Source organism: Lithobates pipiens, unplaced genomic scaffold (assembly GCF_037356315.1).
Source record: "Lithobates pipiens isolate NorthernLeopardFrog02 unplaced genomic scaffold, aLitPip1_a1.2 Scaffold_19, whole genome shotgun sequence".
NCBI classification, from domain to species: Eukaryota; Metazoa; Chordata; class Amphibia; order Anura; family Ranidae; genus Lithobates; species Lithobates pipiens.
In genome coordinates, this window is record NW_027507764.1 from 133,426,788 (window position 1) to 133,454,252 (window position 27,465).

At 44.1% G+C, this 27,465-nt stretch overlaps 1 protein-coding gene across 1 annotated transcript; it reads left to right on the forward strand.

The window, feature by feature from the left end:
• LOC143996301 (protein QNR-71-like) lies at nucleotides 1-25,938 on the forward strand. The gene is made up of 11 exons (XM_077491284.1): nucleotides 1-155; nucleotides 16,383-16,529; nucleotides 19,863-20,006; nucleotides 20,085-20,243; nucleotides 21,092-21,250; nucleotides 21,348-21,710; nucleotides 21,830-22,003; nucleotides 22,080-22,179; nucleotides 22,480-22,685; nucleotides 23,400-23,487; nucleotides 25,679-25,938. The coding sequence occupies exons 1-11, from the start codon at nucleotides 83-85 to the stop codon at nucleotides 25,827-25,829; spliced, it is 1,764 nt and encodes a 587-aa protein (XP_077347410.1). The 5' UTR covers nucleotides 1-82; the 3' UTR covers nucleotides 25,830-25,938.
• The last annotated feature ends 1,527 nt before the right edge of the window (nucleotides 25,939-27,465 follow it).

Sequence of the window (27,465 nt, forward strand, 5' to 3'; positions counted from 1 at the left end):
GCTATTACTCTCAGCTGTGGCTAGTAGAGGCCAGTTTAAATACCGCTGTTTTGGAAGAAGAGGAAACAATTCACTTTTTGCAATGCAGGCTGCAGTGGTGAGGGGCTTGTTGGTGCTCAGTGTCTGGCTGATTGCTGCTGCCCAGGCAGGAACACGTGAGTTTGTGTTTGAAGTGCTTATTGTTAAAGGGTCTTTCTTTTGAATATGTTCTTGCATTAAATTACATTTTTACAACTATTTGATGAAAATAGATGTGTAGTATATCATGTGATTCTTCAAGCTCTAATAAGTGATGGCTATAGCAGTCATTCTCAAGTAGCGTTCCTTCTGCTGTGTCTCCTCCACCCTACTGCCTGAAGATGTCGTCTGCTTAGTTCTGACTTCAGTTCCACTTGCATACACCCCCAATACTTTTTTAGCTGTTTTTACTAAGGGGGCAATTTTTCCCACAATCCACCAATGTGTGGTAAACTAAAGTCTAACAGACTTTCTCTGACTATAGATATTGCTCTGGAGGAGGTTACAACACCTATATAGTGTAATGGTGGATGTATACTATACTGGTTCTGCACTCTAAAAAAAATAGCTTTGTTGCTGGATATGCAGAATCTTCTTCTTTCGTGAGTGTATGGTGGAAACCAAGGAGATAACTCAATCGATTTCAAAAATGGCTTGAAATTCTCTCCCTCTGGTTTATTAATTGAATGGGTTAACTACAAATAACTATTGCTGTTCTCATCAATCTCCCCCAAAAAGGAATTTGAATAATTTTATCAATGCATGTATGGTCACTATGAGAGCCTACCTGTGGGGTTCCTCCTCCTGTCCTTCTTTTCCTTTGAGTAATTGCTCTTACTAGTCTGCAGTATTGCCCTATATGGGGGATATTGGTAAAACCTAATATACGCTACCCTGTAGGTGGACTCTACTACTGCTTTTTATCCCTTTCTAAACTATAGATGGCTGTGCTAAAAAGTGGTCCCTATGTCAGAAAGCTGGTAATCTTTTTTTTTAGCTAGGTTCTTGCATTATGTGGCTTTCATAAATCTAAAGGAGACTGCCAATCAGGGTGTGCTGCCACCTTAACAGTACTTGCATTTGTTCTAATTTTGGTACACATTAAAGTGGTTGTAAACCCTTACAGACCACTTTGACCTACAGGTAAGGCTTACCTGTAGGTCCAAGAAATGTATCTCCTTAACCTACACGATTAAAGAGATTACAAAAGAGGGCACCACTGTTGCAGGCGCACTGGGCACGCTGTAAGTGAAGGAGAACATGCCGTCAATGGTAGCTACCATGCGCCGGAGTGACATCGTGGCTCCAGCCAATCACAGCGCCGAAGCTGCAAGACCCAGATGTCACTCTAGGATACATGGCGGCAGAGATGCACGAGGACCGCTTCGATCTCAGGTAAGTTATTCATGAGATAGTATGCTAGGGTGTGTATTTTTTTTTTTTTTTCAGGGTTCCTCTTTAAAGTGTGGAGTTTCAGCTTTAAGGACTCCTACCCCCCCCCCCCCCCCCCATGACATGCCACATTTGGCATGGGGGGGGGGGGGGTTGTAGGTACCCTGCCACCTAGGCAACTCGAGCAGAAGTTGTCCTCTCCCCTCTCCCTGCAGTCTTCTGGGACATGTTGCTGGTCCCAGGCAATTGTGCAGCCATTCAGAGTGTACACCTGACTGTGAAGCCACAAGCTGTCACGCCCTGTTCCCCACGCTAGTGATGCTGGCGTGGGGGGGAGAGAACCAAGTCGTGGGACAGGTGAGTGTTTAAAGTCAGCAGCTACACTTTTTGTAGCTTCTGACTTTTATTGACTGAATGCTGTTTTAAGTGAGTTTAACATTTTGAGTTGGGATGCTCAAGTGCTACATTTAATAGTTTATAAAAGACTGATTCTAATTTGGTGAATAGCATCTTTTATAGGCTTCTCATGTTGTGTAAGCATGCAATATTCACTCTTTAGTGTTTCATAACAAGTAAGGTGGCCGTTATGCCCGTATTTCATCCATCTGTTTGCGGATGAAATGCGGACATACGTGCATTCCTATAGGCTAGCGGATGAACATCCACAGACACCCGATATCGTCCGCCTCCGCAATCGTCCGATTCTGCAGACTGAGGAAAATCTTCTTATTTTTCTATCCATCTGCAGAGCGGATCAGATGAACACGGACAGACGGTCCGTGCTCATCCGATTTCCCCCATAGATGAGAACAGAGAGCTGACAGTGTGCAGGGACCGCCCTGTTATCCGCTTATCCCAACGGAGCGATCCCCCACTGAGCAAGCGGATCATCACGGGGCGGATCATTACTGATCTGTCCCGTGTGAAAGGGGCCTAAGGCATGCATTCTAATTGATTTGCCAATGTCTGTGCTTTAATAAACTCGGCAGGACTGATTACCTCCTTTCTCCACTCCATAACTATAGTGAATCCTGAAAATGGGGCAGCAATCCTTTCAGGAAGGGGTTGCTGTCTTTGGTCTATAATTAAACCTGGATGATGAGGTTTCGTTAGTTTTTTTTTTTTTTTTTTTTTTTTTTTTTGTTTAGTGAAAGATGACTGGGGAGATGGTACACTCTGAATCTGGTGGAGCTGTGCATGGTTGCCAATCAGCTTGTTAAGTTAACCATTTCGGCACTGTTGGCTTTTCCCCCTTAATGACTAGGCCATTTCTATTTGGTATGGCACTGCGTCACTTTAACTGACAATTGCACAGTTGTGCAATGTACCCAAACAAAATGTACTTTTTATTTTCCCACAAATTTTTTTTTTTTTTTTTTTTTTTTTTTTTTTTTTTTTGGTATTTGATCACCTCTGTGATTCTTATTGTTTGCGCTATAAACAGAGCAGCAATTTTGAGAAACTGTCATTTAGTAAATGAGCCCCATAGTCTGTAGTAGCAGTACTCTGAAAGTGTAGGGAAATGTGGTGTGGGTCAGGCAGGATTCTGTCAGAACTCGAGGAACTGTTTTTAATTTGGCTATTTTGAGGCCTAAATTTTGGTTTCTGTAACTACTTCTAGCTTTCTTGGTGATGACAGTTGGCAGTCAAATTCTAGTTGCACTTTAAAATTGCTGTATTATGCTTGCAATAGTCCACTATAAATTTGTCAAGGAAACTTTGCTGCATCTTGTAGTAGTTTTTTCTTGTGGTGGCCCAATGTAAAATGGCAGATGTTTGGTAATTGATATTTGAGACATTTTTAATGTAGTTTAAGTAAGGGTCACAATCAAACATTTTCAGCAAGCAAGCCAATCTAAATTTTTACAGCATAAATACTAGTGCTTTTCACAATGTCTTTGACTTTAATAGACTGCATTGTGCAGTTAATTTAAAATTTGGTTGGAAGTGGGCTGGGTAAACTGTTCCTCCTAGCATACCATAAATTCTAGTGACTCTCCAGGTCCAAGTAACTGTCCTATTAGACTTTCCAAGAGGTATACTGGTGACTCCAAACTTTCCTAATCTGGTCAGTCTCCACATGTTATGGTTCATCCATAACTCTGGTGGCAAATGCTTTATCTGGTAAGACACACTTGTAAGAATTGAGAAATGCTTTCAGATTCACACAATTTGGTATGCATATCCGCATCAATCAACCTATCACCTTCCAGGACGGCACACCTGAGATGAAGGCTCCTCCCTACAGGAAACACAATCACTTGACAGCTTTGTTATAAGTCCCCACCCTTCCCCCTGACCCTCAGTATTGATTGTGTTTCTCCCGAACACAGCTGCGTGTGTGTGTGGGTTTTTTTTAAAAAATTTTTTGCAAGACCAAATGAGGGTCTGATGGTCCCCTGTTGAGACAGCTTTCGGGGAGGGCTGAACTAACCTGCAGGCTTGTCCTCACCCCCCAAGTTGGCGCAAGTGCTCTGGCCGCAGGGAGTGCTTGTCATCGCTGAGGCTGTTTGAATCTCCACCTCCAGCCGCTCATTGCTGAAGTTTCAGGGAGTCCTGTCTTCCAAGCCTCACTCTGAAGCACACTCGTATCAGCTGGAGTCACAGCGCAACCCAGAGCAGTGTGGCGAGCAGAGCAAGGCGGTAAGAACTGGTCGGCTGGCTGTACCAGCAGCCCAGGACCCTGCTAACCTCCTCATGGAACAAGAGGAAGGGAAAGCAACTACTGAGGGCAGATCCAGGTTGCGGCCTGTGAGTACAACCCCCTTGGGAAGGGGGTAAGAAAGTCCAGGTTCTCCCCAGTACAAGCCCGCAGTCTGGGGATAGATATAGATATTCTCTATCTTATCTTGCAGAGCCCCCAGATAAAGCCCTCCTGCCGCTACAGGGCATAGCTCCTCAAAGTGTGGGTATTGTAAGGACAAGGACAACCCCCCCCCCCCCCCAAGTATCACTCAATGCCCTTCTGCTATAAATGCATAAATAAATTGGCAGGAAGAGGCTTCGGCATTGGTTAAAAATGTTCTCATCCATGCGAATGGAAATGCTGGCAACTGTTAAAGCCTTCCGTGATGCCGCTGGGCAGTCAACAGCCCGAGGCGCTCACCCCTAGAGAGGGCACATCCTCCAGGAAAGCCTCTCTAGAGGGTGACCTAGTGTCCTTATCCTACCCTCGCAGTCACTCTCTTGCCCAGATAGCTGAGGAAGAGGATGGGGGGGGGGGGGGTATAGATAGCCAGGCTAGATCTGAACACAGCTAAAAAGATGTTTGGCCCTGGCTTTTCCCTCTTCCCTTTGAAAAAGTTGGGTCCCAGGAGAGGTGTGTGTGTGTGTGTGTCACACACAGCCTATCTTTGCAGCTCTCCAGATTGGACAAAAACCTGGAAGTTGGTGATTTTTGTCTGCTATTCTCCAGTGTGTCCTGAGGTCAGAAAAGCGAGGTGCTGTGGCAAAAAAGGGGGCAAGACAACAAAGCAATGAGTACTTCCCTTTGCCTTAGGAGCTTAGCAGCAGAATCACTAAAAACAGCCAGGTGGTTTTAGGGTTTTGAGATGGGACTCCCTCCTTCAATCCAGGGTGCTACTATCCTTTCCCTTGTGTCTGGGAACAAATAGCCCAGAAGCTTCAGCTAGACCAATGTACACAGCTTCCTTGTAAATCGGATGCTGTGGTTATTCCAAAACTAGCTTACCAGCCTACCACTATAAACCTGTTGTGAATTCATTAAGAGAAAAAAAAAAATACATTTAATATTTACTGTCAGAGGTGAGATTTGTTTAGGCCTCAAGAACAGATGAACCATGATTTTGCTATCATTGAACTGTTACCCTCTTGGAGAACGCAAAATACATGATCTCATGTTTACTACATCAACTATTGAAAACTTTTACAAGCATGCATTGAGACAGAAACTCGCTGGAACAATGGTGTATCTCGTCACAAAACAAGGAGATATTTACCTGGTGTTAATGGATAAACAGAAGCGACAAATAACAGCCATGAAGACAAAAGGTTAAACTATCGTGTTAGAGTAGCTAACACAACTCATTGTGTGAATTCTTAAAAACTGTTTGGACAAACTAAGTCATCTTTAACCACTTGCTTACTGGGCACTTAAACCCCCCTCAGTCCCAGACCAATTTTCAGCTCTTAGCGCTGATGCACTTTGCATGACAATTGCGCGGGCATACAACACTGTACCCAAATTAAATTTTTATCTTTTTCTTTTTTTTTTTTTTTTTCCCCACAAATGGAGCTTTCTTTTGGTGGTATTTAATTACAGCTGGGAGTTTTATTTTTTGCTAAACAAACAAAAAAAGATGCAAAAAAAATAAATCATGTTTAATAGTTTGTTATAAAATTTAGCAAACGGGTAATTTTTCTCCTTCATTGAAGTGCGCTGATGAGGCGGCATTGGTGGGCACAGATAAGATGGCACGAATGGGAGGCACTGATGGGTACCACTGATAGATGGGACTGATGGGCACTGGTAGATGACACTGATGGGCACGGATATGTGGCACTGGGGTGCGGCACCTTTGTTGAGGCAGTTTGTGGGCACTGCTGGGTGGCACTGACGGGGCACTTATTTTTGTATCATCTTTATTGATGAGGGGGCAGGTGGGCACTGGCAGGGCTGGCCATGATCGGGACTGATGTCCCGATCACGGCCGCTGGTGATCGGCTTTTTTTTTTTTCCTCACGCTGTCAGCACGAGGAGGAATAATAGCCGATTACCGGCTCCATTATATCACATGATCAGCTGTCATTGGCTGACAGCTGATCACGTGATAAGGGGTCGGGATCGACCCCCCCCCCCTTGCTCTGATCGGTGATCAGGCGAGTCTCATAGACTCGCCGATCAGAGCGCACCGCGCGCGCCCCTCAGGGTGCGCGCAGGCCGCTCATGCACGGGACTACGTCAATAGACGTAGTCCCGGAAAAGGAGATCCGCGCTGTAGCCGTCGTTCGGCTATAGCGCGGGTCCCAAGTGGTTAAACATCCATGGGACTGCTCAAAGTCCATCTCTACACATGGTGTTAGAGAGATGTGAGAGGAATATGCAAATCAAACATATTTCAAAAATACTTCAAGTGATTAAAACTGTATGTGATATTTGTGGGTCAACAAGGAGATATTGTGGTTTGGTATCTAGTGATCTGGGGAACTTTGTCATGGAGAGATTATATAAAAGTGTGATCATAAGTAGAAGTGTTTTAGCAACAAATTAGTATTATGGAAAACATATAATCATGATTATAATTGTATAAGAATTTAACCTATGTTTAGATAAACAAATATTGATTGGATATCCGAATTATACATGTATCCATATAGATAACTGTATGCGATATTGTTTGATATATCTAACCTGGGTCCTTTCTAAATGGACTAAAGATTAACTGATATACATGTATACCACCATTTTATGCAAGTGATTATTCAAAATTATGTTAAGCATATTTTTATATTATGCCATCATTCCTGAACACTCAAGATATATTCGTTAGAACATATATGAACAACGAACGCATATTATAGAAATAAAAATATTAACTTAAAGAAATAAAACTCCAAACACATGTGAGACACCTGGTGGTTGAAGGTGCTATTACCTTAAAATCACGAGACTACAGGGAAAGGTGATCATTAAGTCTGCCTGCCAATAGGAAAGGGACACATACCCTCTGGGCAGAACTTAGTATAATTTTATGATCTTTTTGTTTAAGAGGATATTTAAGAAACTAAAAAGATGGTCGGAAAGAAAAAAAAGAGAGCTGGGGGGAGAGAGTCAGGGGGAAGCTTAGGGACCCCCCCCCCCCCCCGAGAAGGGACACTGGAAGACTCCCAGACAACTGACACTCATGCACCATGCATGAATACACATTTTTCCCAAGTGTTCTTCCAGGACAGCCCTTGAGAGATGGAGCTCCTCCCATCGACACAGGAAACACATTGCCACAGTTCAAAAGGCGGTCCCTGGTCAGTCATTTGTGTTTCCTCCATCGGAGGAACATGTTGCCAGGAACCTGGAGGCCCCTTTCAGGGGCTGCCTGAGAACCTGTAAGCCATAAGGGACCGGGTCCTGTTTTTGGCTGCAGTTGGATATATATATATATATATATATATATATATATATATATATATATATATATATATATATATATATATATATATATATATATATATATATATATATATATATATATATATATATATATATATATTTTTTTTTTTGTGGCTCGGGTACCATCCAGCTGAATCAGAGCAGACCCGTTACCCTCCTCCTTCCAGTGCTGAGGTGGCCAGGGGCAGAATGACGCCGGTTTCCCCCAGGAGCGGTGAGTGGACCCTTCCATCTCTGCTCTTTGTTGCAGTGGGGTCGGAGACGCCGAGCGTAATTTCCGGCGGAACCGCGTCAGCACTGTGTGCCGAGACTTCCGGTTCCGGGTCTCTAGGGTACAAGGAGGAGAGGGAGAGCCAGCGCTCTGCCTGTACAGTCCCGACCAGCGTCCAGCAATACCGGACTAGCGGCAGAGGGGGACCATGGAGGCTATTCCCCAGGACATTCCGGCGGAGACAGGCACCAGCCAATCCCAGGAAGGCTGCTGGGCATGCTATTACTCTGGTGGAGTGGTGGTGTTTGTAGGCTGGGTTCTGTAGTGCCCCACGGTGGTGGTTAACTCAGTTAAGGATGTATGCAGTTGGTGGTGATTCTAAGGAGGGACATGGAGCTGACGCTAAAAAATTCTTTGTCTTTTTATTTTCAGGCTAAAGAGCTACCAAAGGAAGACAAGGCAGGCCGCAAAAAGTGCCCTAATTGTGGGAATAGGTTGTCCTCTGGCTCTAACAGCCCTATGCAAGCAATGCATTGCAAGCTTGCTTAAATCTGAGGCAGATTCCCCCTTAGCAAAATTTTTGGGCTCCTTTTTTAAAGAGGAAATGGCGTCGACCTTTAAATCCCTCCGGGAGTTAATCACTGACGTAGGGTCAGCTGCCTCCACTAATAAAACAACTGCATTCTCCTCCTCACCATGCCTTACAACACCCAGCTCAGGGGAGCCCCGTATGGTCAGGGAGCCTAGCCCCACATTGATTAGCCCCGATTCCTCTGACACAGACTCTGATCAGGAAGAGGATCAAGCAACATCTAAAGCCTCAAAGTATAGATTTTCTCTTGAGGAAGTAGATGAGCTAATGGGTGCTATCTATGATACGCTGGAAATTGAGGAGGAGGAAAAAAGGTTTTCTTTCCTAAATCCCTTAAGAGAAGGTTCCCTTTTGATGAGAGCCCAGAGGCGGTCTGGAATAAAAATCCTAAACTAGACTCCCCTCTGTCCAAAGTCTCAAAGCAGGCTGATCTGGCCTTTGAGGATATGGGCCACCTGAAAGATCCCATGGACAGGAGAACAGACATTGTCTTAAAGAGGGCCTGGGATGCCTCTATGGCAGGCTTAAAACAAGCTCTAGCCACTTCTTGTGTAGCTAGAAACCTGGAGTTCTGGTTGTCGCAACTACAGGAACATTTAAAAGCAGGCACTCCTGGGGGGAGCTTCTGAAATCCTTCCCTATGCTTTTTAAGGCCACCAGTTTCATCTGACGCCTCCACGGACTCCGTAAAATTTACGGCTAAGTCAGCAGCACTTTCAGTGGCAGCAAGGAGGTCAGTATGGATGAAAACTTGGGAGGGAGACACGGCGTCTAAAACCCGCCTGTGCAGCATCCCTTTTACAGGAGACTTAGTCTTCAGGCCTGAATTAGATTCCGCCTTAGAAAGGACGGCGGATAAAAAGAGAACCTTTCCCGCAAAAAAGAGAAAAATTTCGTCCCTTTAAGGAACCCTCTAAATCGGAGAAGAGTTCAACCCCCCCAAAAAACATTGGTCGGGACATAAAGGGAAAGGGGGCATACTGTTTAGCTGCCCCAATCAGGATACCAGACCCCAGTGACGTCAGGGTTCCTGTGGGAGGAAGATTAAGCAAATTTCTTCCACAATGGGAAGAGACAACCTCGAACGAGTTTGTCTTAAATATAATAAAAAGGGGTCATGCGCTGGAATTCCACAGCAGCCCTCCCTCAAAGTTTTTGGTGACAGCTTCCAAGTCACTCAGAAAAGGCCAGGGCCTTACCTTTACTGATAGGGGAAATGGTGGATCAAGAGGTATTGACACCAGTCCCTATTCAGGAACAAGGAGACGGTTTTTACTCGCACATTTTTGTGGTAAAAAAGCCGTCCGGGAGGTTCAGACTAATTATGAACCTCCGACCACTGAATCGCTCCATCCGTTACAAGAGATTTCGGATGGAGTCCATTTATTCCATAAAGAACCTTCTCCAGAAAGAGAGATATTTATGGTCGCCCTGGATCTAAGGGATGCTTATCTGCATATTCCAATAAGGGAGGAATGCCAGAAATTCCTTCGGATGGCAGTGCAGATAGACACAAGTTTACCACTTTCAGTGCAGAGCGCTCCCCTTCGGTCTGTCATCCTCCCCAAGAATCTTTTCCAAGGTTCTCAGAGAGGCTTTAGTTCCATTGAGGCTTCAATCAGTCTCAATTATTCCCTATCTAGACAACCTGCTCCTAACGGCACACTCAGAGTCGTCTTTCTCAGGCTCTGGAGTTGACTCAACTCAGCCTGAGTCGATTAGGGTGGATTGTCAGTCAGGAGAAATCCAAGACAACCCCAACACAGGAGATCCTGTATTTGGGTTACTGGATCAAGTCTGTAGATCAGAAAATTATACTGCCGGAAGAAAAGATTTAGAATCTGTGGCAGAGAACATCTTTTCTTCAATGCAGCCCCAAATGTACGGTGAGGTAAGTAATGTCGGTCTTAGGTCTTATGACGGCAGCCATTCCAGCCGTACAATGGGCCAGGTTCCACCAAAGAGACCTTCAGGGATTTCTGTTGGAACAATTAAAGGGCAGAGATCTGGAGGAGGAGGTATCGATTCCCCTCAAAGATAAAATGCTCCCTCTGGTGGTGGAAGGACAGGGAGAACCTAAACAAAGGGGTTCATTGGGTCCTTCCTATCACTTCAACACTGACAATGGATGCGAGCAGCTGGGGCTGGGGAGCCCACCTCGGCTCAAGCTGGGTCCAGGACAAGTGGACCCCGGAAGAGAAATGTTTCTCTTCCAATTGGAAGGAGCTAAGAGCTGTTTTAGCCTTTCACCCCACAATACAGGGTCACCATCTACAAGTCCGTTCAGACAATATGACGGCTGTAGCATACATAAACAAACAAGGAGGTACCAGAAGTCCTCGTTTGATGTTGGTAGCCAGACGCATTTTTCAGTGGGCAGAAGCCAATCTGGAATCCATTTCTGCAGTTCACCTGAAAGGGGAGCTGAACAGCACGGCGGACTTCTTGAGTCGACAAAGTTTCGAACCAAGAGTGGTCCTTACACCCAGAGGCATTCAATCTCATAACAACTCACTGGGGAAAAACAGAAGTAGACCTTTTTGCGAGCAAAGAGAATGCAAAGGTTCCCAATTTTTGCTCGCTAAACCCAGGAGATCAGCCCCTGGCTGTAGATGCCTTGCAAACTCCATGGACTTTCAGTCTGGCATATGCATTTCCCCCTCTTCATCTCATTCCGAGGGTCCTTGCAAGATTCCTCACGGAAAAAACCTGTTTGATTCTAGTGGCACCATTCTGGCCCAGGAGACCATGGTTCACAACGTTGCTACAATTGACAGACTGTCCGCCTCTAAGGCTTCCCTGCAGACAGGACCTCCTGTTGCAGGGACCTCTTTATCATCCACAGGTGGCCACACTGAAGCTTTCAGCGTGGTTACTGAGGAGGAAATCTTAAGGAGTAAGGGCCTGACAGATGAGGTAATTGCGACCTTACTACAGAGTCGCAAACCAGTCACGAGGGCTATTTACAAAAAAGTCTGGAAAAAATGTAATAGCTGGCTGAATAGCTGTGACATAAATACGGCTAATATTCTACAGTTTTTACAGGAAGGTGTAAACAAAGGATTAACCCTAAGTACTATTAAGGTTCAGATAGCTGCCTTAAGTGTGTACCTAGATGAACGCTTACAGGAAAATCCTTTTGTCACTAGGTTCTGTAAGGCAGTCGCTAGACGTAAGCCGGTCAGTCAGCAAAGTCCCATCCTGGGATTTAGCAGTTGTACTAAAAGCTTTCGTGGGGTCACCCTTTGAGCCTATCTCAGAGGCCTCCCTAAGGCTTATTACATTTAAGACAGTACTCCCGGTGGCAATCACTTCAGCCCGTAGGGTCAGTGAAATCCAAGCCGTTTCCATCAGGGAACCTTTTCTACAGATCCTAGAAGACAGAGTCATTCTAAAGACAGACCCTGGGTTCTTACCAAAGGTAGCTTCTAGCTTCCATAGGTCCCAAGATATTGTCCTCCCCTCATTTTGTCAAAATGCAGCAAATGAGAGAGAACGTTTTCATTTATTGGATGTGAGGAGGTGTATTCTAGAATATCTTAAAGTAACAAATCCTTTCAGAATCTGACTCCCTTTTTTCCGGGCAGCGTAGGGGGCAAAAAGCTTCAAAAGTAACCATAGCTAGATGGATTAGGCTAGCTATAGCAGAGGGGTATAAGGCCTTGAATAGAGATCCTCCTGAGGGTGTTAAAGCTCACTCAACAAGAGCGTTGTCTGCATCCTGGGCAGAAAGAGCTGGTGCCACCCCAGAGCAGGTATGTAAAGCAGCTACATGGTCAAGCTTTTCCACCTTTACAAGGCATTACCGACTGGACCTAATGTCTAGTCCAGGATCAGGCCTTTGGGAGGAAAGTCCTCCAGGCCGTGGTCCCCCCCCTAATCTGGTAAGTACTTGGGGATCCTCTCAAGGGCTGTCCTGGAAGAACACTTGGGAAAACTGGAGTTAGTACTTACTGGTAACTCCTTTTCCGGTGGTCTTCCAGGACAGCACGATCCCACCCTTTATTTGATTATAGTGATGTACTAATGTTGTTACCTGTTATGGTTTATGTTTTTCAGTTCCATCCTTCGGTTCTTGGTGAATGACTGACCAGGGACCTGAGGGACCGCCTTTTGAACTGTGGCAATGTGTTTCCTGTGTTGATGGGAGGAGCTGTCCTGGAAGACTACCGGTAAGTACTAACTCCAGTTTTACATTCATGAAGATCCCTGCTCCTTGGAACTCGGAGGTCACACAAAGTAATTCCTCTGTAAAAGGATCCATGTTGAAGCCACGGCAGTCATCTTAAAATTCTTGGTAACCAACACTCCACACTAATAGCCATATTGGAAATGAGTAAATATGTTTATCATCTATTCTATGTTCTCTTAAATATTGTTTTTTTTTTTTTTTTTTTTTTTTTGCATAGATGCCAATTTTATTGACAAACTAATGTCTAATTTATTTCACATTGTTAACCACTTACTTACCTGCAGTATAGTAACGGTTGGATGTGTGAAATACAGACATTCTGTTTAATTGTCAATTATCAAAAGGTTATTGATTCTACCGAGAAGTGATAATTGTGTCCAAGGTATTACTACGCCCAGTTTGAGGGTGTTTCCATTAATTGTCAAAATGATCAAGTAATGCAATCTGTATTTTAATATTTCATGTAAATATTTGTCTTTTGTCAACCAATAAATGTAACTATTTTGTATGATCACTCGTCTCCGTGAATAAGTTTCACATGTATAGACTGTCATATAGATTCTGTATCTTAAAAATATCTTCGTTAAAAATTACTTAATAAATATTGTGCGGGAAAATGTCCTTAAAGCACAACAAACCCTAATGTACACTGTTGCATTATCAGAAATGCATGACATTGAACTGTTAGTGACACTTCTGTTATATAACCATACACTATTTCCAATCGGAAAGGAACAACATAGAATTGTCGTGACATTTCTGTTGGTTATACGACTGTACAAGTTGCTATTCAGAAACTCACAGCATTGAGTTTGTTGCTAGTGACATTTGTTATAGGACTGTGCAGTGGTGCTAATCAGAACCGCACAACATTGAATTATTGGTGACATTTCTGTTGGTTCTTTGCCTATATCCTGTTAAAGCGGTTGTATACCCGCTGTAGGTGGGGTTTTTTTTTTTTTTTTTTCCCTCACCTGCAAAGGAAAAGGCATAATAAGCTAGTATGCACCGCTCATTATGAAATGCTTACCGTATATACTCGAGTATAAGCCGAGATTTTCAGCCTCTTTTTTGAGGCTGAAAGTGCCCCCCTCGGCTTATACTCGAGTCACCGCTGTCTGACTGCCCGAACAGCGTGTCGAGCAGACAGACAGCGGCCATTCTACCTTTCAAAAGCCGCGCCTCCGGCTCCGCCTTCGCCTGTGATAGGCGGAACACTGAATTTCCCAGCAGCCTGTGTTCCGCCTATCACGGACATCGTATCATCCTCGTACTACGGACGAGGAGGATACGATGTACGTGATAGGCGGAACACAGGCTGCTGGGAAATTCAGTGTTCCGCCTATCACAGGCGAAGGCGGCGGCGCAGCTTTTGAATTTTACAATGGCCGCCGAAGAGGGCACGGGACGGAGGCAAGGGACGGGACGGAGGCAAGGCACGGCGGCGAGGCAAGGCTCGGGACAAAGGCTCGGGACACAGGTAGGCTGGAGACACACACACACACACACACACACACACACACACACACACACACACACACACACACACACACACACACACACACACACACACACACACACGGATGGATGGACACACAGGGATGGATGGACAGGCATGTCTTACCCTCGGCTTATACACGAGTCAATAAGTTTGCCAGTTTTTTTGGGGGTAAATTGGGGGGCCTCGGCTTATATTCGGGTCGGCCTATACTCGAGTATATACGGTACCTTAGAACAAGGCCATGACATCTGGCCGTATCCACACCGAGGGAGCTGACATGTTCCCTTGGCGTTTCTTCCGAGAATCCCTGTGTTCATGCGCCGCTGCAATCAGCGGCGCACTGCGAGGGGGAATATCTCCTAAACCATACAGGTTTAGGAGATATATTATTTTTATTTTATTCTTTCCTGTAGGTAAAAGTCCCAAAATTGACTATACAACCACTTTAATCAGAAGTGTTAGTGTCACTCTGCTGATTATAACTGCACGTGGTCCGGCACCAGTAGTACACAACTATAGGTCGCAGGAGTCTTGTCTGTTATCATACTGGGCTGGCTATGCAACTGCATTTTCTTGATCATCAGAAATGTACTCCAGGTGTTAGTATCATTTCTGTTGGTTATATGGCCATACAGAATTCCCTATCGGGAATACACAACACCGTACTGGCTCTTGGCCTTCTGTCTAGCATCTATTACCTTTAGTTTGATCAGACGTGCACAACAGAGAAAGGTGTCTGTCTTCTGTTTCTTATGTTGGTTGCTCATAAAACACCACATTTGGTAGTGTCCTTTCTGTTAGATATATGATCTTACCTTGTTGAGCATCAGAAGCACACATTTGAAGTTTGTCCTCATTCTCTGTGCTTAAAGTAGAAGTAAACCCACCTGTTTTCAGCCAAGGAAGCTGCCATCTTCGCCTCTGTTGAATCTATAACTGCCATGATGCAGCACATGTGATCAGTTAAGACACCAGCCATTGGATGATTTGACAGTTTGGTTGAAAGCACAACCAATGGGAGTGTCACATTTCTGGCATGGCCCGGAAATGTAACTGTTGTGTGCATGGGTTTACTTAAGCTTTTAAGTTGTATGATATCTTAATGGACAACATTTTATGTGTTTCTTCTCTGTTCTGAAGGTGACTGTACATCAGAAATGCAACAGTGAAGGCTGGGTGTGTCTTGTTTCTGTATTCCATATAAAGCTTGAGCTGGCTACGCTTCAGAAATACAAGGTTTATGGCCTGTATATCTGTGATGGCGTATAATTTCTTTTATTCCAGACTTTATTTTCCATGCACATGGAAGGAACAGATGTTCTGACTGCTTGGTTAGTGAGCACCAGATCCTAAAAGAGCAAGGACTGCTCGGAGTAATAAATGCCTTCTTCTAGGGTAGAAAACCAGTGATTTAAACTATTTATTCTAAAGTGTGGAAGACCTTCTGTTCCTTGGGTAAGGAAAGGCAGATCCCCCCCCCCCCCCCCACTGTTCCAGTTATCCTGGAATTTCTCCAGGACGGAGTAGACCTGGGCCTAGCGATCAGCACCCTTCATGTTCAAATGGCAGCCCTCAGTCTACCTTGATATAAGGTTGGCAAAATAGAACCTCATCAAATGTTTTCTGTTGGCCAGGGAAAGGATTCCGCCTGTCAAGTCATTTCCCTCCATGGGACTTAACAAGGGTATTGGAGGCATTATCTAAACACCCCTTTGAACCTATAGTAGAGGTTCCCTTAAGTTTCTAACCTTAAAATATAAAAAGACATAGTATTGCCGCCCTTCTGTGATAAACCCAGAAATGAGAGCAAATTTTTCTTCGTCTAGATGTAGGCAAGGAGACCTCCTTCCTATCTAGAACGTTTTTAGGAGGTCCCGTCACCTGCTAGTTCTATACGCTGAGTCTAGGAAAGGCTTCAGGCTTCTAAAGCCTCAGCTTCTCTGATCCATCTAGAAACTATCTCTGTAGCATATGAGAGTTCTGGAGTTCCAGCACAAGTTAAAGCTCATTCAACCAGGTCACTAGCAACATCCTGGGCTGAGAAAGTAGGTGCCTCCTGGGAACAAATCTGCAGTGCGGCCACCTTGTCCAGTCAGTATACATTCCTAAATCACTACCATATGGAAGTGTTGTCACAGCAAGACTTGGCTTTTGGTCAGAAAGTCCTACAAGCTGTGGTCCCACCCTGAAGGTAAGCCTGGGGTTACTTGATCATCCTGTCAGGTGTGCCGTCCTGGAAGGTGTTGGGAGAAGACCTACATTAGACTTGCCTGTAACGGTATTTCTAACATAGGCTTTTTTTCCATGGTTTGGTATCTCAAGAGCTAAAATTGCATATCATCTCTACAGGTTTCCAAGATGTGTCGGAGTTCGGAAGCAGGACTGGCCATGAAAATCACCTTGTACGTGGTTGGTCCCCAGCCAGCAGCTCTTGGGATGACAAGCTTTATCCTGCCTGGAAATCTCGTGATCCTAGATGGGAAAACTGTTGGCGAGGTAATGTCTAAGCTTTTACAACCACACACTTGCTTTTTTATAGTGAACCTTCCTGCCTCTCCACCCAAAATGGGCATACTTTGGACCTAGAATGACATTTTGTATCTAAATGCACAAATCTTCCAATGTGAGCACTTGTTCAACAACTACTGCCGAAGAGGCATTCCCTTATTGTAAGAGGCCAAACCAGCCAGTCATGCCCTACTCATAACTTTACTTTTTATGTATACTATATGTCAGAAACCTACTCAGCCTGATGTCGTTTTGCCTTACAATTACTAGGACTAAAATCTGGCCTCTGACTAAATGGCCTGTATGATATTCATTTAATTACAAATGTTTTTTGCTTCCATTTAGAGTCCTTTATAGTTCAACAAAGAAACTCTACAGCTAATTCCATGTTTATACTGGCATTGGTGTAAGCCAGTAGGTGTAGCTCTAGCTAGGTAACGTGTACAATCTTTCTGCTAGGCAAAGGGTACCAAGTAAACATGCAAATGTAGCAAGGTCCCAGGCCTCCTTCAGTCTGAGGACCTCCATGGCTACTGACATCCTTCCATATAGAAAGGGTGTAGATTCATGGGCACCAGACATTACTTGAATGCAAAGATTTTTATTTCTTGAGCAGAACTCTTGGGGAAAGAGGGTTAGGGCCAGGACACACTTGGGAAGTTGCAATGGACATTTGGCAGCCTCTAAGACTTCTACAGGTAAACAGCCATGCAGGGAAAGGCATCCAGCAAGACACCACATCTGCATGTGTAGGAATGCTGTGTCCTATGGCAACCGTCTGTACAAGTTCATCCACTACTTTTACTTCAGCCCACTGAGCTCCCAGTCTATCTTGCTAGACTAGATTCACTGGCACTGAATGCCTTGAGCTCCTCCAGTGTTCACTGTAGTAGCTTCCTCAAGCATCACCCCTGCTTCTCTGCTGGGACCCTAGCTTGGCACTCCAGATGGTTCAGTCCCTGGCTTAACACACAAGGCCACTCTGTAAGCGTTGCCTCTGCTGGCTAGGTCCCTGGCTTGATACCTGCTGAAGTTTCCCTATTCACTCACCACAGTAGGTGAGTATTTTGCTCTGGTACTTGCTTCAGCTACTCGCTGTGGTTGGTCCCTTAGTGGTGACAGCTTCTTCTCTACCTCTGACCTGACAGGTTCTCCAGTTGGCAGAACCATCATTTTGTGGTTGGACTGCAATCCCAACTCTGTAGAAAAGAGGATGGCACAAAAACCAACTAAGGAGTAATAAATAATATTGAAAAAATGGCTCAATAACAAAATATGGATGTAGAAATAAAAACGTCCAGTTCAAGCTCCAATTTCAAATGCACTGGTGGCTGCAACCCTGAGAGTTGAAGCAAGACTCTGAAAAACAAAATGGGACAAAGGGTGTGCCAGACTCTGTGCAGTATTAAAGTATTCATTTAATAAAATACAAGCCAAATGGCTACTTGCAAGAGAGTAATGGTATCAGGCAGATGTGTAAAGGATCCTGGGGTCAGATTCATTCTGCAGTCTGTGCTGCTGTCCGTATGGTAAAAAGGCTGGCTTGGTCAGTTTGTATGGAAACCCAGACTGCTGCCATTCTCAAAACCCCTCTTTACTGCCAGTCAGTGACAGTCCACTCTCCCTGTACTCTGTATAGGCTGAAACTTTTTTGGAACCAGCATGCCACCCAGTGGGTGATGTAATTTCCAGCAGAGAGAGGATGTGTTGCCTTTGACCCGTGACTTCCGTTTCCAGGTCACAGAACCAATAGGGGGCTGGGCACAGGCTGGAGAGTCTAACATGCACAGGCAGCATGGGACTCGCTGAGAAGCAACCGCCTGCAGTCACGTCGGAGGCAGATGCATACTGACACTACCACCAGTCTTCCTAAGGTAAGGGCACCCCTGGAGAAGGCTCCTCTGTATCCAGGATTGCCCCTCATATAGTTCCTATCAGGGGTTCGGGTCTAGTGCACTCTGGTTTTCTGCCTGCTTAAAAGTAATGAGTTTTCTGTTTTTTTTTTTGTTTGTTTTGTTTTTTTACCAAAATATGTAGAATACGTATCGGCCTAAACTGAGGGAAAAAAATGTTTTATATATTTATAACAAGTAAAAAAAATGATGCGTTTTTTTTTTTCAAAATTTACGCTCTATTTTTGTTTATAGCGCAAAAAATAAAAATCGCAGGGGTGATCAAAAAGCTCGATTTGTGGGGGGGAAAAAAGGACGTCAGTTTTGTTTGGGAGCCACGTCGCACGACCGCAATTTTCAGTTAAAGCGACGCAGTGCCAAATCGCAAAAAGTGGTCTGGTCTTTGACCAGCAAATTGGTCCGGTCTGAAAGTGATTAAGGCTCTGTCTAGACAGAGACCAGTCCGAGGTCCACCCCATCCTGGGTGGGACCTAACAGACAGATGTTTGCTAAAGGAGCTCACTCAACAGTATCTTTAGTTGCAGTAACAACTGCCAGGAGGGTCAGCGACACTGAGGCTTTATCTATTAGACACGTTTTTGTTTCCAGACCAGATGGTTCTCAAGACTGATCCAGCATTTTTGCCCAAAGTGGCTTTGGGTCCTCACAGAAGCCAGGAGGTAGTCTTGCCTTTTGTTTTGTCCCAACCCCTCAGGGGAATTGACATTTCCTTTTCTGAATGTAAGAAGTATCCTACAGTAATTAGAGTTGACCAAGTCAGTAAGTCACTATTTGTCTTCTGGGGAAAGATTCAGAGCATCTCAACACACTATTGCCAGGTGGCTTTGGCCAAGCGTCTACATTAGCAGGGAAGGAGATGCCTACGGTATAAAGGCACACTCCACCAGAGCCATGGCAACATCCCAGGCAGAGAGGGCTGGAGCAACGCCAGATCAAATATGCAAGGCAGGAACATGGTCCAGCTACTCCACTTTTGTAAAACATTAGCGGACCTGGTGTTGGCAGGTGAGCAAACCTTTGGGCGAAAGGTTTTGCAAGCTGTAGTACCACCCTGATAAGTGCTTGCTTATCCTCTCATGGTGTCTGTCCTGAATGATGAGGTAAAATTAGAGTTTTGCTTTCTGGTAATGTCTTTTCTAGTCATTCAGGAAAGCCCTAGTTACCAATCTGACTTTAGGGGGGTCTTAAAAAAGACCAGAATGCAGCATGATAATCGAGTGTATGTTAATGTGTTGTGTCTCCCCAGCTGGCTGGAGGTCATCTTGACAAAAATGAGGTGGGGAAGTAAGAATTTATGGGCTGGCACAGTTTCCTAGAAGAGGAGACTATCTTGGTGGCTGCCCTGAGACTACAGGAAAAGACGTTAACGGTAAGCACAACTCTAACACTTATTTATTTTTTGTTTTAGGTGGCAAAGTAGTGGCACGCTTGACCAGTGACAGTCCTGCACTGATAGGGTCAAACGTTACATTTTCTGTGGCTCTGCAGTTTCCCAGATGTCAAAAGGAGAATGAAGATGGAGATATAGTCTATGAACAAGGATGTGCTAATGGTATACAAGTTTCTGTTTCTATCTTTATCTGTCAAGAGGTAGGATAGCTGGCTTTCTCTAATCCTCCTCCTATTTCAGCTTCCTTTAGTGATCAGTATGTGTATAACTGGACCAAATGGGTACCGTTCTGTAATGAAGGGAACTGCAGTTTTTCTAACAAGTTTCCAGATGGCAGACCATTTCCTCACCACCATGACTGGAGACACCATAACTTCATCTACATCTTTCAAACACTGGGTTGGTATCATTCTAATCTATTCTCTATGTATATCTCAGGAAATTGCTAGCTGAATTACAGCTTTGACAAGTTGAGGTATGGTTAGGCTTGGGTGTGATTTTTGTGTTTGGGGGGGAGGGGTTCCCCTGAATCTGTACAGGAACCAGGTTCTTGCCATACTGCATAACTAAGGGCAGGCTTTCTTAATCCCTGTACACACGGCCGGAGAATCTGTCCGCATGCGTCTTATGCGTCACCGGACCGTGTCGTCAGATAATCCGACTGCGTGTGGTATGCATCGGACTGATTCTGTCCGACCCAATTTTCCAACATGTTGGAAATATTTCCCGACCAACTGGGCCGGTCTCGGACCTAATCCGATCATGTGTATAGCATTTTGATCGGACCAAGTGCCACACATGCTCAGATCAAATTCCTACATCAAAGCTATTGGCTACTAGCCTGAATGTAGTTCCATCGTAACGAAATTGCATCATCACGTTCTGAAAGATCGGATTTTTTGCCAACTTGGCCCGACCGTGTGTATGCAACAGTTTCGGACACATTCTGACGTCTTTGGTTGGCAAAATCTCCGACCGTGTGTACAGGGGCTTAGTCTGGCTATATTGCTCTTCATGTGTAGCTAAACAAACTAGCTGGAAACCCCAGTCACTTGGCAGCTAACTTTGTATGGGCCTTTTCTGGAGATGGTGCCTTTGGATGTTTTCATATGAAAATTGGTTTCAAACCTTTTTTATTCCTGAGCCCCATGGGTTTCTAGTGGAAACTGGACTGAATCCTGTAAGTGTAAAATTTTGATGGGTAATTTAGAGGCTGACTTTATTCTGAAGGTATTTTCCATATCCAGGCCAGTACTATCAGACGACTGGAAGATCTTCAGCTGTTCTCTCAATAAACACTACAAACATCACAGCTGGTGCACAGATGATCGAGGTGACTGTTTTTAGGAGAGGCCGTCAAAGACATTACCCTGTTGCTAAAGCAAGTGGCCTGTACATTGTAACAGGTAAGTGTAAAGATGCTGATAACTTTTCTGTACATATTCTTGGTTCTAGTGTCTTGGAAAGTGTAGTTATAAATATAACATTTATTTTTGTTTTCAGATCAAATTCCTTTTTATGTGAACATTTCACAGAAAAATGACAAGAATTCCTCTGACCACATCTATATCAAAGATTCTCCAATTTCATTTGATGTTAAAATCCATGATCCAAGCCACTACCTCAACAAATCTATTCTGTCATTCAACTGGACCTATGGTGATGGCAGTGGCTCCTTTGTATCCAATAACCCAGTCTCCACTCATACTTACACCTTGCTTGGAAACTTCAGTCTGAACCTAACCATCAAAGCTGCCATTCCAGGACCTTGTAAACCAGTTACACCTACTCCCCTTCCTACAACAAGAGCAGCAACTACACAGATGCCAACAACCACCACACCCCATACCACTACAAACACAACCGGTAAGTGTGTATGACTGTTCCATAACTGCTGTTTGGATTGGTTGCTTAAATGATGGTGTGGGTTGTTTTCAAGGGTGTTCATGTGTAACAAGGATTACAATAACTGTCTTGTCCAAAAGGTAACGCCACAGAAGTGCCACTCTTCAAAACTGAGACCTTTCCACTAACTACAGAAGAACAGAATACTACCCATGCTATCCCTACTACCCATTCAACTATACTGACAACTACATCTGTACCTGGGTGCTTTATCTACAGATATGGTTACTACAATGCAAAAATTACAGTTGCAGGTAGGTGGAAAGCATTCAGAACTTTTTCATGGCTTAAAATTAGAATTTGGCTTAAATGTTTACCTTTTCTATTTAGATGGCATCCTTGGTATGAATATTATTGAAATGAACACTATCCAAGTGCCCTCCCAGGCTGAAAATTCTGTAATTGATTTTGTGGTGTCCTGTGAAGGCAGGTAGGTGCTGTGTTGCCATTATAATGGGTTGAGGTAGAATGGGGCCCTGGGCTACACTGCAGTTCAGTGTCCCCTTTAACTGCAAAGAATGATTGCAAGACAAAGATGCCCCAATTTTTTTTACTGGCATATTCACTCACATCAGAGCTACATGTAGAATGACAGTGCACAGTATTGACAATACAATTATCCTAGTTTACTGCAGGAAAACTAAGGTTGTAGTTTGCCACCAGGACATCTGCTCTGCCTAGACTAATGTTCTTCCTCCTTGGTATTCTAATGATATGGTTTGTCTCCCAGCATGCCTACAGATGCCTGCACAATTGTTTCAGATGCTTCTTGCACAATTCCTGAGAACATGGTATGTGATCCAATTCCAGCTTCAGACCAGTGTCTCTTGACCCTACGGAGAGCATTTGCAGAACCAGGAACTTATTGTGTCAATATTACCCTAAGTGATGATGCAAGTCTGGCCCTTGCCAGTACCCTGGTCTATGTAGATGCAGGTAATTGCAACATGTTGGGTGTAACTTTAAAATGGGGGGGGGGGGGGGGGGCACTTTTGACCTTGCTGTTGTAGAGGGATTTGTTGCAGCTCTGCAGACAGTACCACTAACTCGTGTTATGCAGGACACTACAGCTAATGGTAGCTAGAGCTGCATTAAGGGCCTAATGAAGGTATTAAGCCTTTGAAAATAATGCTTGTACTTGTAAGTGGTGACGAATAGTCTTGTGCATGTTTGCTGGTACATTTTACCAAGGCAGCTAAATGACTACATGAGCCCTCATCATGCAAAAATAACATGCACAATTAACACAAATCATTTGTTTCTAGTATGCTGTAGTGCAGGTACATTAACAAATTGTAATGTGTCACAAAACATGAAATTGGCATTGCATGTCTTGGCTAGTTCACCAGGCTAGAGCAGGAACACTGGCAATTGAGTATTAAGTTCAAATCAGCAACTTGACAGTTGTGGTCACAAGAATTGCTAAGGCGCATGCATACAGGTAGCTTTGCGTCACCTTACTCTAGACATGTGAAAGGAGATGCAGTGTGTGGGTCATATCTGTAGTCATGGCAAGCGCTACCTTGCATAACTCTGGAGGCCAAGATGGCAATACTATATATGTATTTAAAATTGAAAATCCTACTCTGTGCCTTGAGGGATAAACCTACATTTTTTTTTTTTTTTTTTTTTTTTTTTTTCACCCCCTAGGATCTGGAACAAAAACCACCTCTGTAGTCCTGGCTATATTTGGATTGGTGGTCCTTGTTGCAATAGTGGCTGGTGTCCTTCTGTACAGGTGAGTGCTTCAGCTCTGTCATTTTTCTTCAAAATGTATGTCTAGCAGTTCTTTAACTAGGAAGTGAAAGCCAATGCCTTGCTAATCTTTTACTAGAGCGGCACTACACACCTCACTCTTGGCAAATGTGCCATATTATCTCCTTTACCACATCTTATTGGACATGCATGCAGATCATTCTACCAATAACAGCAATTCCTACAAAATGACTGGCCACTGCCACCCTCTGCTTGTGTAGGCTCAATACTCCACTAGCTGTACACCTTGGGTTTATACAGCAGTAGTCTTTACTCCAACACTAGCTTTTACTTCAACTGTGTGCTGTTCTGCATGGTTGTGGCCTATAAAATGTGTTGCGCTTTGACCCAGTGCACTGGACAGACTATCACTTGGGTCTGCAGAACTCCCTGATGCCACTGAGTTTTAAAATGGTAGCCTGAACTAGAGCATACATCAAGGCACTCCAACTTTTCCTTTGCTGTCAATTCTCATATTGAGGTACAGCTGATGAGCTTTACTGATTTTCTGATCATGGTACAGTGGTGTGAAAAAGTGTTTGCCCCCTTCCTCATTTCCTGTTCCTTTGCATGTTTGTCACACTTAAGTGTTTCGGAACATCAAACCAATTTAAACAATAGTCAAGGACAACACAAGTAAACACAAAATGCAATTTGTAAATGAAGGTGTTTATTATTAAAGGTGAAAAAAAATCCAAACCATCATGGCCCTGTGTGAAAAAGTGATTGCCCCCTAAACCTAATAACTGGTTGGGCCACCCTTAGCAGCAACAACTGCAACCAAGCGTTTGCGATAACGTGCAATGAGGCTTTTACAGCGTCCTGGAGGAATTTTGGCCCACTCATCTTTGCAGAATTGTCCTAATTCAGTTACATTAGAGGGTTTTCGAGCATGAACGGCCTTTTTAAGGTCATACCACAACATCTCAATAGGATTCAGGTCAGGACTTTGGCTAGGCCACTCCAAAGTCTTCATTTTGTTTTTCTTCAGCCATTCGGTGGTGGACTTGCTGGTGTGTTTAGGATCATTGTCCTGCTGCAGAACCCAAGTTCGTTTCAGCTTGAGTACACGAACAGATGGTCGGACATTCTCCTTCAGGATCTCTTGGTAGACAGCAGAATTCATAGTTCCTTTTATCACGGCAAGTCTTCCAGGTCCTGAAGCAGCAAAACAGCCCCAGACCATCACACTACCACCACCATATTTTACTGTTGGTATAATGTTCTTTTTATGAAATGCAGTGTTCCTTCTACGCCAGATATACTTGGACACACACCTTCCAAAGAGTTCCACTTTTGTCTCATCGGTCCACAGAATGTTGTCCCAAAAGTCTTGGATCATCAAGATGTGTTGTGGAGAAATTGAGACGAGCTTTGATGTTCTCTTTGCTCAGCAGTGGTTTTCTCCTTGGAACTCTGCCATGCAGGCCATTTTTGCCCAGTCTTTTCCTGATGGTGGAGGCATGAACGCTGACCTTAACTGAGGCAAGTGATGCCTGCAGTTCCTTGGACGTTGTTGTGGGGTCTTTTGTGACCTCTTGGATGAGTCGTCGCTGCGCTCTTGGGGTAATTTTGGGCGGCCGGCCACTCCTGGGAAGGTTCACCACTGTTCCATGTCTTCGCCATTTGTGGATAATGGCTCTCACTGTGGTTCGCTGGATTCCCAAAGCTTTGGAAATGGCTTTATAACCCTTTCCAGACTGATAGATCTCAATTGTTCCTGAATTTCTTTGGGTCTCGGCATGATGTGTAGCTTTTAAGGACCTTACTGTGTCAAGCAGCTCCTATTTAAGTGATGCCTTGATTGTGAACAGGTGTGGCAATAATCAGGCCTGGGTGTGGCTAGAGAAATTGAACTCGGGTGTGGACAACCACAATTATAGTATGTTTTAACAAGGGGGGGCAATCACTTTTACACACAGGGCCATGATGGTTTGGATTTTTTTTTACCTTTAATAATAAACACCTTCATTTACAAATTGCATTTTGTGTTGTCCTTGACTATTGTTTTTAATTGGTTTGATGTTCCGAAACACTTAAGTGTGACAAACATGCAAAGGAACAGGAAATGAGGAAGGGGGCAAACACTTTTTCACACCACTGTATGTGAGAAAATAAGTGTGTATGTATATTCTCTATTTCTCATTTTCTTGTTTTATGAACCCCCCCCCCAGGAAATACAAGGAGTATAAGCCCATCAGGAATGTAACAGATGAAGGTGACAGTCAGATCAGCGTGTACTTCAGACAAGTCAAAGATGCCTTGCTTCATGGAAACCGCAATGAGCATGATCCACTGCTGAAAAACAAAGCTGGAATAATATAGTAACTTACTGCAATGCCCCTGCACTGTATAAACTTGCATGATCTTAAATACTGACTATAATGGTCTGTTAGAAGGGGTAAAATCAAATAAAATGCTCCCTCCTTTAAAACGTGTGTGTGTGTGTGTGTGTTTTATTTATTTATTTATTTTTTCTCTGTAGTGCTTCTGCGTCAGCTCCTGAAACAAACTATAAAATGCTTCTCTCCAAGGGTGAGACAAAACTATTCTAGAAGGCAATTGGTCAAGTCCATTTGTTCTGGAGTCTGCCTGTCATCTAAATACCGGAATTCCTTTACAAGCTAACCTTATTTTGTAATGGCTCTATACAAAAGTGAGTGTGCTTCAGTTTGCTCCAACTCATCACTAGGGATGAGTTTGCTGTTTGACTTAACATCAGGCCTTCGGAAGAGTGAAAATTATGGAGCGTTCGCAGCAAATGTGAGCGCTGCAGAACACCCAATAATGCCCTCCGAGATTGCAGTGCATTGCTGTATGACTGACTGGCCAAAGCATGCACCTGACATGCATGCTTTGGCCAATCATGGCTTGGGTGGGGGGGTTGGTGTGTGAAGATTCAAACCACACTATATAAGGCTTCTTTACATGGCGGCTGTGTGTAGTGGTGGTGCTGTGGACAGAGATGGCTTGAATTAGTTTAAGCAGGTTAGTCAATTAGTGACAGTGTATTTGTGTGTGAGAATTTTATCTATATTGCATTCTGTGGTGTATGGTTTCTAATAAAATTCAAGTTTGTACAGTTTCTGGTGTTGCAAAACATACATGTCACAGGCCACTAAAAGGGTAAGCAGCAGTTGTGGACATGGTGTAATCTTTGATGCTGGCCATGTTCTGTCAGAACATGCAGAGTTGGAGTGGATAACAACAAAGCTGCCCTCATCATCCTGTCACCCAAGTTCAGATTAGTTTGCCTTCCAATGCAGCTGTCAAAGTGCCCTATTCCACCAGCTCCTTTTCCAGTCACTCCTTCTGTAGCCCTCACCATGTACAGGGGAGTTCCCTGAATTATTTGATCAGCAACAGGTATATGCTGCTGGAGCATGGGCAGCGGGGTGTTTTTTTTTTTTTTTTTTTTTTCTTTCCTCCCTCGGAGGCATAACTCCAACAAGACAGGATGTCCTCTAGGCAGCAGCCACCCTATTGCAGGGCGCTGCTGACTTTTAAAAGTTACTTAGTGTTGGCCTTTTGACACATGTGCAGCAGGTTGCTCTTTACAACCTACCCTGTTTCCCTGAAAATGAGACCTAGCTTGATGGCTGCAAAATAAGACCTACAAGAACTTTAGCTAGGGCTTATATTGCGGCCATCACTGACAATCACGCTAGGTCTTATTTTTGGGGAAACGGGGTATGTCTGAGGCAGATCAAGTGTGCCCAAAACAGATGCTTGGGCACCACGTGCTTGATCTGCCATGCAGTCTGTTGGCAACAGCACTTGACAGACCCACATGAAAGGAAGACTTCTCCTTGCTCCTCCATCTAGGATCTCCAACTCTACTATACCTCCAATCCTCTTAAAAAAAAAAAACCTGCACTGAGTACACCACCATCATTATATATATATATATATATATATATATATATATATATATATATATATATATATATATATATATATT

What these genes read in the sequence shown, in the direction of transcription:
- LOC143996301 (XM_077491284.1), top strand. Translation starts at nt 83, where the DNA reads ATGCAGGCTGCAGTGGTGAGGGGCTTGTTGGTGCTCAGTGTCTGGCTG. An exon ending in CCTGGTCTATGTAGATGCAG is followed by an intron (nt 22,686 to 23,399) that starts GTAATTGCAACA and finishes TTCACCCCCTAG; the next exon opens with GATCTGGAACAAAAACCACC. An exon ending in GCTGGTGTCCTTCTGTACAG is followed by an intron (nt 23,488 to 25,678) that starts GTGAGTGCTTCA and finishes CCCCCCCCCCAG; the next exon opens with GAAATACAAGGAGTATAAGC.